The sequence below is a fragment of the Habropoda laboriosa genome, unplaced genomic scaffold (assembly GCF_001263275.1).
Source record: "Habropoda laboriosa isolate 0110345459 unplaced genomic scaffold, ASM126327v1 scaffold291, whole genome shotgun sequence".
NCBI classification, from domain to species: domain Eukaryota; kingdom Metazoa; phylum Arthropoda; class Insecta; order Hymenoptera; family Apidae; genus Habropoda; species Habropoda laboriosa.
Genome location: NW_017100515.1, coordinates 464,625 through 477,126, shown reverse-complemented (window position 1 = coordinate 477,126; position 12,502 = coordinate 464,625). Strand labels below are relative to the sequence as shown.

The window sequence follows — 12,502 nt, the reverse complement described above, 5'->3', positions numbered from 1 at the left end:
TACTGGTTTATTCAATATACTCACAACTATGCTGTGTGAAGGTTTCGTTTCCGTAGTAGGATTATAGGTACTTGCATCCACAATATTTTGCTTTTTACTAGTACTTTTCCTAGCAACAGCGCGTGATTGTTGTGGTGCACTTGGGGGAAATGTACCTGCATTTTCACTTACTGTATTCTGTTCTTTTCCTAATTGAGCAACCCTTTCTTCTTCCGATTCTATATTAGATGTGTATTCTACGTAAGGCAAATTACTTTTCTGCAATATTAATAAATACATATTATTTGATTATCTTCCATAAAAGTATGGCTATCTAAGTACTTTACATACATTAGATATAGCCGGTAGTCGATGTCGACTCGGCGTATTGACAGATGCATGATGCCCTTGTTGTCTTGCATTGGCTTTTAGAAGTTCAAGATATAAAGGTCCTAATCTAGCAGAACCTCGATAAATCCATTCTGTTCTACCATCAGCATCAAAGTGCATTTGTACTAAACTTGCATCAACTTGAACTACTCTTGCAATCCACCATTTCCCATTCCACTCTGTTTTTACTACTTGGCCTGTCTGTAGTTTCACCATTGGCCTTTCAGGATATGTTTCAATATATTTCTTCACAAAATCTCGAGATTCATTAGGTATATCTTCCCAAACTTTAGGAGAAGATTCAGCAACTAAATAAATATGTTTATGCTCAACATATTGAGCATATCCATCATCAAAGAATATTAAATATCTAAACAAATAGATTTATTATTACTTACTCTACATATCTACTATATGCTCTTTATATATCTAAAATTTCATGCAAAAGGTATACCTATATTTATTTGTGGCTTTTGGTGGTTCAGCTATAACTCCACTGTAAAAATTACTAGATGATACATCTTTAAATACTGCAACTACTCGTGTACCAACTGAAATTATTACTTGACTGGTTATAGCAGCTGCAATTTGTTTACCAGAAACAGATTTGACAACAGAATTATATTTCTTTTGCAGTAATTTTACACGAAATTGTAAGGGAGACCTTGAAACTACAGTTTGCACCTGGTATAGAATGAGTAAGATTTTAAACAGATATTAAATACAAGAGTATTTGAATAAAATTCAAATAAAAATAAATTTAGTAACCTTTCCCTTAATCCATGGCATAAGTGGATGTTTCATAATATATACAATACTATCCATATCTATTAGTGGTTTCACAAGTGGGCCAATTGGAGGTAAATCCAAAACTACAATTTGTCTATTATCTTGTTCAATTGGTAAAACTTCAGGTTGACTATCTTGTGACAATGTAAAAGGGGCAACTCTTACTTGTGTAACTTTTTTTGTTGCCACTAAAGGATAGAAAACATTGTCCATATAACCATCATCTATTTGAAGCTCTTGAAGCATTTGAATTTGTGGCTTGAATTCATCATATAAACTATTACGCAATGTATCCATAGTACGCATCAAGCCTTTAACTGTTCTATCTAAAACTTCATTCTCTTCTGTTTAAAAAAAATATACAATTTTATGCATATGTAACAAATATATACAAAATGGACTTTGATAAATAATAAATAAATAATTTACCATTTATTTTATCCCATTGGTCTTTTAGTATATTGTGTGCTTGCTTAATTTGGTATTTTACATCATATTTTATAAAAATATTATTTAATGTGCTGTCTAACATTTCCTCTATATTTGTAAGCATTTCTTCTGGCAAATACTTTTCTGAAATAAAAGATATAACATTTATCAATTACATAAATATACATAATTAGTGCGTTGTAGTAAAATTTTAATCTTACCTTCATCATATGTGTCTTTTTTTTTATCATCATCTGAATCATCACTATCTGAAATTTCTACTTCCATTGTATGATCAGGAAATTCACACTTTAATAGTGGTTTACGATCTACAAATGCTGCAACCAATTGCTATGAAAATTAATATCACAGTATAAATATTTACTACCTTTACAATGCTGTATTAAAATTATTGAGATAAGTATCTTAAAATTTAAACCTTTTGATGTTCTAATGCATCATCAAAACATTTTCTACATATCATACGCTCTTTCTTTTTTTCTGTATTGACTCCATAAAAAGCACATGCAAATGAGGGAGCTGATTTCATATTTACTCCAGAGGAACATTGAAAGTTTATACAATTACTGTTGCAACTTTTGGAACCTTTATTCTTCTTCCTGTTATCCTCTAATGCTTCATCATCCGAACCAAGGTTAATAACTTCCATTTTGTATAATTAGTAATAGTGCTACACTTTTTTGACAGCTTAATTAAAAACAATAAATTGCTTATTTAAGAATAAACAATAACGTTTAAGAATAACATATACAAGTAACTTTGTCTAATTCGGTAAATTATTTAACAGAATATGTTCCTACCTGATTACTACTTGTAAATTATTTTAAATTTACTTTATATTAAAATGTTTAAACATTTTATATTCCAGTAATTTTAGACATTTAGCTTTTTACATTTAGTTAGACCATAAATTATTAAAAGATCTTAACAATAATAAAAAAGACTTCAACTTTTAGTTTATTTACATTGAAGCAGTATGGAAGCCGGTTATGTCAGTGCCTCCTATCGGAATAATTATAGCGGGAAAAATACCATTTGGAACATTGCAATTTGTAATGTATGTATTACTTTAAAAGGTTCTGCTCTATTTATAAGATTAATTCGTATTATGTAACTAAGCATTTGACTATTTTAGGAGACACTAAATAATACGATTAATAAATAGACGTATTTTTGCTTCTAGACTATTACGAAATGAACAGAGATATTAAAAATGCATGTTTTGAATATTTCTTTTACTTTTATTTTATCATATTCAATCAATATGTATTGTATCTACCTAGCCATTAGTATATTTAAAAATCACAGTCTTAGTTGAAGAATTGACAGCAGAAAATACTATCTGTATCCTATCCATATAGTAAATGTTTACAATGTACATAGTTTGCTTCTGCATACATACAGACTGTATGTATCCTAAATGAATAATTATGTATAGTGTATTATGTACAATAAGTTGAATTATGTTGACCTACACTTTCACTGTTGTGCGTAATTGGTAGTATTACCTGCCCATTTTCCATCAATATAGAATTTTTTGGTTTATAAACAAGTGGACCTTCAATTATACATTAAAAATTTTTAAATACCTAATTATTAAATTTGTCGGAACTTTTTAACGTTCTTACATTTGTTATACACATTTTAATTTTTAGTAAAAAGACAAATAATAATTCCTAATTAAATTCAACATAATTTACATGATTTCAATTTTACTTTTATCAAACATTTGGTATCAAAGAGTTGAAAATTTATAAAATATGTGCAACATATTGTATAATACACAAGCATAAAAGTATGCACTCCAATATTATAACAAAAACCATAATTTGTAAGGAAGACTCAAAAGCAATATTGTTAAACCTGAAATATATCCTAAAATATAGAAAGAAACTTGAAATATTATTTGGCATAAAACGTTTTTTATAGAAATAAATTATTGCTTTAGGATATTTTTGCAAATAGATCTTAAAAGTGTAATCACTCCTATTTCATATACTAGCAATATGCTTAATTTATATTGTAGTAGATATACCCTTAGATATCTATCAGTACTTAATATAGTAGGAATTATTCAAAAAGTTCTTTCAATTGAGATCTATAATGAAATATACCATTTATGTTATTACAAAATTGATGCGTATTGCAGGTTCAATAATCTTCAAAGAATTATTAGAATATATTACATTATTAAACGGTATATGTTCAGTATGAATCTAATATAAGTGCACATGTACAAAATTTTCACTTTGATTTGAATATCTAAAAAAAGTTTGAAAATTATAAATTAATAAACAATTAATTACTCGATGGAAACTGGGCATTACATAGTTTTAAAAGGCTACTCTCACTTGGCTAACTAATAAAATAAATCATGTATATAATTAGAAAATATGTAAATTCATTTATTATTTGATCTAAATAATGTGAAAACACATCTCCAATTTTTTAAAATGATGTTAATATTTAAATATGCAGTTAATATGTACACATTCTATAGAAAATTTTATAATAAAGTATGCTGTAAAAGCAATTATATATTAAAAAAAATTTCAATGAATTAGAATATTAAAAATAGTTAGCTCAAATAGAATAGCCTGTATAATATACACTTTAGAAATTTCTAAATCGTACATATCATACATTTATATTAAATTTCGTTATTTACAAAAACAGAAGTATCATTACTTCTAATGAATTTAAGTTGATCCATGATTTAAAGTGGAATAGTCAAACAAAAAATGAATTAGTACGTGAAGTACAATGCTTTGTGATTCTATTTGCAAAATACAGCTTGTATGTAACACATACATTATTTGTTTAATTACTATGTTTATGTTTATTACAAATTGTAATGAATTTAAAAAATTCTATATTATAATATAATTAAACAAATTAAAGTAAACATACAAGTTGTATTCTGTAAAAAAAAAAGCACTCATTGTAGCTTGTACTGTGAACAAAAAAGATTTTCTTTACTTCACAAACAAGTGAATTTAGAAAAAAATATTTCGCTTATGTTAAGTGAATAAAATCTTCTATTTTTTCTATACACGACACTAATATAATGTCTTTTATCTAATCATTGCAACATAATAATAATAAAAAGATGTGCCAGCTTAGTTACAATTTCATTTAACATTAACTAGCGATTACTATGAATGCTCATACCTTCTTTTTGTTTTTAGAGTACGAATAGTAAAGGATGTACCGTTCGTATTCAAGAATATAAAAGCAACTCAATTCTTTGGTTACACAAGGAGAGCTAGGTTGCATACTTTCCTTTTTAAATGGTAATAATTAAATGCTTCACAAGCGCAACCAATGGAAAGTATACTTCCTCTATAACAGTGCTGCATGTTTTCCAAAATTAATAAAATCCTTGATTACATTATTAATCAAATACCATTCACTTATAAATTGCGACAAACGTAACATACAATTTTAAAAAAGAAAGATATACAATCGTAACTCAGTCTGTGCAGTTCTTGAACTACAAACCACAATAATGTATTTGCACTATACAAAAGATTATGTATGTTTCTACCTATTAAAATTAAATTATCCAACAAAGTGGTATTTGTACCAGAAATAAGAAGGCAATTCTTATAGTCCCAATAACATAAAAAAAAAAAAAATTACAGTATTTGTAAAACGAATATTTACAAACATGGAATACATGTTATGAAATTAAAACTGTTTGCAATGGCAATCGATTAAATATAGTAAATTCCATATAAAACATGTCTATTATATTAAAAAGACATATATATCATGAAAATGCTTACATTTTGCCATCTAATCCGGTACAAAAGACGCTGTTTTTACCTAAGCTAAAAAGGGCACCTGATGATGATTTGAACAGTAAGATATGAATTTACTACCTATAAACTTCTAACATGAAAACGAATTTTCTACAAAAAGGAATGGTGTGTGATGTACATTAACGATTAAACTTTTATGAAAATCGTCCTGGTTTGTTAATACTTAGATCGTTTAAAAATAGCAAAACAATTAATTTTGCTTGTATGAAAGCATATATGTTTGTATATCTTTTAAAGTCTAAACAACGAGACTTTAAAAGATTATTGTAGTATTTTTGTTCTAACTTCATATTATGCACAAGTTAACGTAAATTCTTTGTTTTTTTTTTCTACTTTATAAGTCAGAATAAAAACGAAAAAAGAACATTGAAAAACGAAGCACACTGAATGTTACATATATGAATGTATCAATATAAAGAATGGTATGCTTAAAGTACCGCTCGTACGTATGCAGCATGCATGTGCAATACTGTAATGAGTGGTGTGTGTGGCACCAGGAATGTAACGTAATATATAAGAAAAATATTATATTATGTGCTGGTTGTCGTCAAACGGTAATACACGAGATCAGCTGCTGGCAAAGTTGACTGTACTGCAATTGGTCCCCACTAATTCTTCGCATCTTAATGCCTTTTACTTCTTTTTCTTCGGATTCACATACTCTAAGTTCAATTTGAACACCACCTGGGTATTCTAAACTAAGCCCGCCACCTTTCACTTCTTCTCTAGAGAAGACAAATCCCTTTGGGGGGGCTCTTGCATCTATAATTTGTTTTACACGGCCTAATATAGCTTCAGAATTTAACCTACTCGATTCATCCGATAAAGTGACTTCAACTTCTGTAGGTATTGATGTATTTAGTGGCCTACCGATGCCACGTGTGATACTGGGTCTCGATGGGTCACACGGTTCAGAGATGATGAAACTGGGAAGAGGACTGTAATGAGGTAACGTGTCTTCAAGTGAATCAGGCGATGGAGATGGCGAAGGTGAACAACTAATAAGAGTTACTTGTCCTCCAAGATCTGTTACAGATATCTGAGGCGGTACCTAAAATGAATAATTATACCATAATAATCATTTTAATAAAAATATTTTCAATGCAAAAAACCATAATAATTAAACAAAAATATATGGTTTCAGCTTATTTTTATCTAATTTAAACAGTAACATAAATCTTCTATTGAAAATTACTTACTCTTGGTATTTCCACAGGATGTTCTTCCTGAATCATATCTAAAGCTGGACTGTTACTAGGTGAATAACTGACTGGTGTGGTAGCTGGTGATCTATGATGCCTTAGCGGACTCAAATCCAATGGTGTTGCCGGTGGTTGTGTTGGTGTACCATGAACTATACTGCCTTGTATTGCTGCTGTGGTTAATCCACTTAAACCTATTAATAAAAATAATTGTATTTTAGTTTTAAAACTTTGATATTTAAAATTGATATGTTATAATAATACCTTGTGTAATTGCTGCTACTCCTCTTTCATGCACAGGAGACCCTGGAATACTTGCAGGACTATGTGATGGAGACGCTAACCTCTGCAATTGCTGATATTCTTGTTGAAGTGCCTGAATTCCAGGTCCAGGTGGACCAGAACCTTCGGATGCTCTCCGAACGGGTGAGTATCTTTCTGTAGAAACGTGTGTGCTCGGTTCCTTGTATGAATCTCTATTACCTACTAAAAACAATAAAACAAAATATTATATTATTTAATTATTAAAATGATACAAATCACACTTGTATATATGATACAATATATATAATCGTTAATAACGAGTGTATAGTATTTAAAATGATTTTTTTCTATTTATACAAAATGCTAAAAACCACACAAAAATTACCAGTGCTGGTATGATACAAAGAAGTCTTCCTATGATGTGGAAGTGTTGCTCCTCTAAGGTGAGTTGGTAACAGCCGTGATGGGAGGTAAGCTCTATTCATCCTAGCTTCCACCTCCATTACCATTTCCGGATTTATAACTACATGCATATTACCAACCAACGAGGCATGGCAGTGCAGTGAACACAAAAAAAAAACCATGCAATAATGAATAAAATATTTAAAAAAACATGGCAAATAAAGTGCACATGTGTATTATTTAAATAAAATTATTTATGAATCTAGAACTGCATATTAACAGTAGTAAATAATATACAATATAATACTTATAGTATTTACGGGAAATATATCAATACGCAGCTGTATAACGAATACAAGTACATTTATATCAATGTACAATTTGTCAGATAAGAACACAAGTTATATTCCTAGTTTGAAATTAAAGTACAAATAATTTTACTTATAAAAGGGAAACACTTATCATGCAGTATACCACTGTAAAAGAAAACACACCATTATGCAAATACTGCATATGCAAAAGCAAAGGTATAAACAAGGCATAATAATCATACTTACAGCTTTAAAAACGACGAAATATAACAAGCTTTTAAATTAATTGATACAGCAAATTATAATAATAAAATCTCACTAAGATGATATGAAACATGTTGTAATAAAGACATTGATGATGTGCACATGAATACCTGAAAGGCATAATCCACAGTACCTGGTCTTTGCATGACGGCAGTAAGACCACTTCGTCTTTTTCTATCACTTCCTCCACTTCCACTTCCACTATTATTGCCATTTGCATCTCCATTTCCACTATTAACCCCTACATTTAATGACTGAGTGCATGGTACTAGTGTTGGACTTCCACTTGGTATCTGCATGTAATATACACATGTTAGTAACATCAAAAATTTGTTATAAATATTTAATAGTTTTTATAGTATTTTTCTTACAGGTTGTAAATGCTCTCTACTGCCAGGTTGACTCCATCCACCATCTTCTGTACCACCAGAATTACTACCATGTTGTTGATAGAACACATGAAGATTAGCTCCACCGTCTGAAGCTCTTCTTCCAAAACTTCCCGCTATAATTAATAAAATATTCATTGAAAATCGAAGTAGATAATTAAATATGTTAAAAATAATTTGTTATATTACTTACTGGCTCCCATAACAGGAGGAGGTTTTAACAGATGTTGATCTTTGATTTGAAAGTTCTGAGGAGGTTGATGTTGAACCAAGGGAAGGTTCAATGGCAGATTTGTATGAGGTAACACTTGAGGATCAGTATTATTACACTGTAATATAGGAAGAAGTCGCAATGCCGGGTCGCCTGATGTATGATTGTAATTATAAGGATATGGTGTTGGTGGCTGATGTGCAGTATCACCAGGTCCAACTGTGTGCCTTCTTGTTGTGTGATAAGATGTGCCAGGTGTAAGTTGCATTCCACTTCTTTCTTCTGTTTCCGCTTCCGTATCACCAAACTTTTCAACATAAAATATTTAGAAACATATATGTTTGAAATATACTTTATCACATAATAAAATATCATTTAATATTTACCTTTTCCAACTGATGTGCTCCATCAGGAGCATAATCTCCAGGTATACTTTGAATACTAGGTAAACTAGGCATTGTTGGTTCTAATCGGTCAACAAGAAGATTATATATTGCTGATACATGATCAAAAGCATTTCCTTGAACTGCTTTCAGTAATGTTTCTGCACTAAGTCCTGGTAATCTTAACATATTTTCTATTACTACCTGGTTTAACTGTGGTGGCACATTTTCAGGACTACACCTGAAAATGCACAATTAAACATACAGTATATTTTCGATTCGTTTATAAGTATAATGCGTGTTATTAGTTTTTGTATATTACCCTCCTGGTTCAGGTTCTGTTACACCATCTCCACCCATCCAAGAGTGTGCTAAAATTTGTGAAATACTTAAACGTCGTTCTGGTTCCACTACCAACATATGTCTAATCAGTTTTTCACATTCTACAATAACATATATATTAGTAAGGTGTACATAAAATTATAATATAATGAAGTAGAAATATATAAATTTGTACATTTTATACCTGCAGACATAAAAAATGGTATTCTGAATTTCCCTGAGATTACTACAGAACGTAATAACTGCATTGTGGGTCCATCAAATGGCAATGCACCACAAACCAATACATACAAAACAACACCAAGACTCTAAAATTAATCAGTTAAGTGAGACCTTTCAGTAACAGTTTTATTAAATGTGTTTCCCATAAAAGTTACTGAAATAGTAATAACCCAAATATAACATACCCAAACATCAGCTCTTGGGCCATCATAATGTTTTCCTTCAAAAATTTCCGGAGCAGCATATGGTGGTGATCCACACCAAGTGCTAAGTGGAACACCTGGAGTATATTCATTACTAAATCCAAAGTCTGCAAGTTTTATATTATTGTCTGCATCAAGTAGTAAATTCTCAGCCTAAAATAATATGCATAATTAGTTAATATGAGTCTCAATTGCTTTATCTTTCTAAACTTTTCATGACTTTTCTAGATGTCTGAGAAAACAAATGTATATTTAGACCTTAAGATCTCGGTGAACAACTCTTTGTTGGTGAAGATAACGAACAGCAAGAACAATTTGACGAAAAATTCTCCTTGCTTCTGGTTCTGGCATTCTACCATTTCGCACAAGATGGTCAAATATTTCTCCTCCAGGAGCATATTCAGTAACTAAATAAATCATCTTCTCTGTTTCCATTACTTGGTATAATCTTATAATATGTGGATGCCTTAATCGTTTCATTATATGTACTTCACGAAATATTTTAGCTAAATTTTCTTCATTTAATTTTGTTTTATCTATTATTTTAATAGCAACCTATAATACAAATGTTTTTGAAAAATTTTTAAAACTTAAGAAGTATGTATCAGTATTGTATTATAAACAATGAAAATGAAAGCTAATATGTGTTTAAACTAATTCAGATTTTGTTATTGTCTGCATATATTTTAAAAAGTACATATGTATATGTTTATAATTTATTTTAAACTTTAACTTATTCAAAAAATCTGAACTTAAACTACTAATACTCTCTTATAAAATTATACAATATTAAAAATGAAAAATTATTATAATCACTGAAGAAAACATTGTCAGTTAACAAAATGTTTACAAAGTTTTCTAAACACATAAGATATCACTAAAAAAAAAGAAATGCTATATTTTTTTACATAATTTGTAGTTTCTTATACAAATTAATTACATTCGTTTTTAAAACAATGAAAAAGTATATCATAATATTTGTAGTAATTATTGCATGAAAACAGAAATACATACAAAGAGGAAAAATGATACAAAATGAATGCAAGTTTAAAAAAAAATACTGCATGAATAAATGTATATTAAATCAATAAATTTTTATATGAACATTAGTGCAACATACTTTTATTTTATTTTTTCAACGATATTCTATCTATTATCAACAGTAATGATTTGAAAAAACATTTAAAGAACATAATTCAATCGATGTAATAGTGTCTGTTGGTAATATCGGTTTGTGAAACATTCTTTGAAGTTATTAGTTTTTTTCATGTTATGGCATACTATTGTTACATAGGAACTCTTTATAAAACATAAAATATGATAAAATTTACATGTCCACACTGTTATCCAAAGATATAACGACAAAATGACGGGTTCCGTGTTTGTGAGAAAAATGCCTTAACAATGGGCTTACCTTCGATTTAGTTACAACGTGGGTGGCCATTTTAACAACAGCAAAATTTCCCTTGCCAATAGTTTTTTCCAATTCGTAATAACCGACACGAATAAGTTTGTTGACAGAAAATTCCTGCGAAACCTCATTGTGCGACGTCGTCGCGGATGCCATTTTTTAATCACTTGCCTCGCTCAACTCGTTACCAATCACTTACTGCTTAGTACATTGATATTTCCGCTAGAGGTGCTACGAATAGTGAACACTTCTGCCATCTAGTAAAATAATTCAAATTAAAAAATCAAAAGTAATGAACTATTATTATCAATTGCAATAGAGGTTCTAGAATGATATTTCATGGAAAGTAATTTTTAATGTTGAACAAATGAAATCCATGAAAAAAGCCCATTAATTTTCTTTAATTATTGGTTGAACATTATTTGTTTACTTTTTTACATACTCACAAGATAGTTCTTTATACACCATCGATGCATGTAAATACTACCCATAAAAATTAATTTATATAGATTTGAGTTCATTAATTCTTTTTTCTTAAGTTTACGAACATTGAATGTATCATCATGTTAGTTTGCACTTGTGTACACATCTTTGTATATGTAAAATATGGAAATACTTTCTTCTTTTGTAAATAAATCGATGACATTTTCATTAAAACATACTTTACTTTTAATTCATTTCTTAAGTGTATTTGAAATATATTAAACACTACTAAGATCTTCAATGAAATAAATCAATGAAAATTTTTCATTATATATTATATTTTATTACATCTAACTTTACTTCCTCTATGGTTGTAAAAGTGGGTTGCTTTCATATCGTTGCTATACTCATAGCATTCACCGCGAAAACTGCTACGTAGACGAAAACAGATTGCAAGACTAACAGAAATTGTGTTTTAACTAGAATGCGATAATAAAAAAATCTAAGCATTTTAACAGACATAACATAATTGATCACTTAATGTCAAGTGGCAATGTAAAAATACTAATTCGATGAAGTAAACACTTTTTATTTATTAAAAAAATACATCTTAAAAAATGGAAGAAAGTTCGGTTTTATGGATGCTTTCACTGGTAATGTTAATTGGTTCCTGTATAGCTGGATCCTTGCCATTAGTCATGAATTTATCCGAGGTAATGTCCTTTTCATTTGACGATAGATGAAAAGACAACAATTTTTTTATCTATCATTTTCTGTGATTGTCATATATTTAAACTACTGATTACAGATTCTACAAAGAACTCCATGATCATGAACATCATGAACCTTTAATCTTTCTAGGATAAATTACAACTGGTTTCGATACTTGGCGCTGGGCTTCTTGTAGGTACTGCACTAGCTGTGATTATACCTGAAGGTATAAGAGCATTGTTTACTGATGGGAGCAGTAGTGATCAAGGAGTTCATAGTTAGTACTTTAATAATTCAATTAAATAATAATAATATTTTTAATAAGATAATTT

The 12,502-nt window shown here is 29.4% G+C and overlaps 3 protein-coding genes across 3 annotated transcripts in view; 1 reads left to right on the top strand and 2 right to left on the bottom strand.

Moving 5' to 3' along the window:
- The window catches only part of LOC108576434 (histone-lysine N-methyltransferase SETDB1), a 4,360-nt gene extending 2,103 nt beyond the window's left edge, over nucleotides 1-2,257 (bottom strand). The window contains exons 1-7 of the mRNA XM_017939434.1: nucleotides 2,027-2,257; nucleotides 1,809-1,938; nucleotides 1,588-1,731; nucleotides 1,138-1,502; nucleotides 824-1,053; nucleotides 331-739; nucleotides 25-258 (exon numbers count right to left, since the gene is read on the bottom strand). Coding sequence (XP_017794923.1) covers nucleotides 25-258; nucleotides 331-739; nucleotides 824-1,053; nucleotides 1,138-1,502; nucleotides 1,588-1,731; nucleotides 1,809-1,938; nucleotides 2,027-2,257 — 1,743 coding nt within the window. The remainder of the gene's footprint in view (nucleotides 1-24; nucleotides 259-330; nucleotides 740-823; nucleotides 1,054-1,137; nucleotides 1,503-1,587; nucleotides 1,732-1,808; nucleotides 1,939-2,026) is intronic.
- Nucleotides 2,258-5,918: 3,661 nt separating this feature from the next.
- LOC108576413 (serine/threonine-protein kinase SIK3-like) lies at nucleotides 5,919-11,192 on the bottom strand. The gene is made up of 13 exons (XM_017939403.1): nucleotides 11,040-11,192; nucleotides 9,884-10,180; nucleotides 9,608-9,778; nucleotides 9,385-9,508; nucleotides 9,181-9,301; nucleotides 8,862-9,099; nucleotides 8,458-8,782; nucleotides 8,247-8,380; nucleotides 8,009-8,168; nucleotides 7,284-7,421; nucleotides 6,899-7,120; nucleotides 6,632-6,828; nucleotides 5,919-6,483 (listed from the first exon to the last, which is right to left on the bottom strand). The coding sequence occupies exons 1-13, from the start codon at nucleotides 11,190-11,192 to the stop codon at nucleotides 5,980-5,982; spliced, it is 2,784 nt and encodes a 927-aa protein (XP_017794892.1). The 3' UTR covers nucleotides 5,919-5,979.
- An 884-nt stretch (nucleotides 11,193-12,076) lies between these two features.
- The window catches only part of LOC108576469 (zinc transporter ZIP9-A), a 1,370-nt gene continuing 944 nt past the window's right edge, over nucleotides 12,077-12,502 (top strand). The window contains exons 1-2 of the mRNA XM_017939476.1: nucleotides 12,077-12,172; nucleotides 12,321-12,447. Of these exons, the coding sequence (XP_017794965.1) occupies nucleotides 12,077-12,172; nucleotides 12,321-12,447 (223 nt within the window). The remainder of the gene's footprint in view (nucleotides 12,173-12,320; nucleotides 12,448-12,502) is intronic.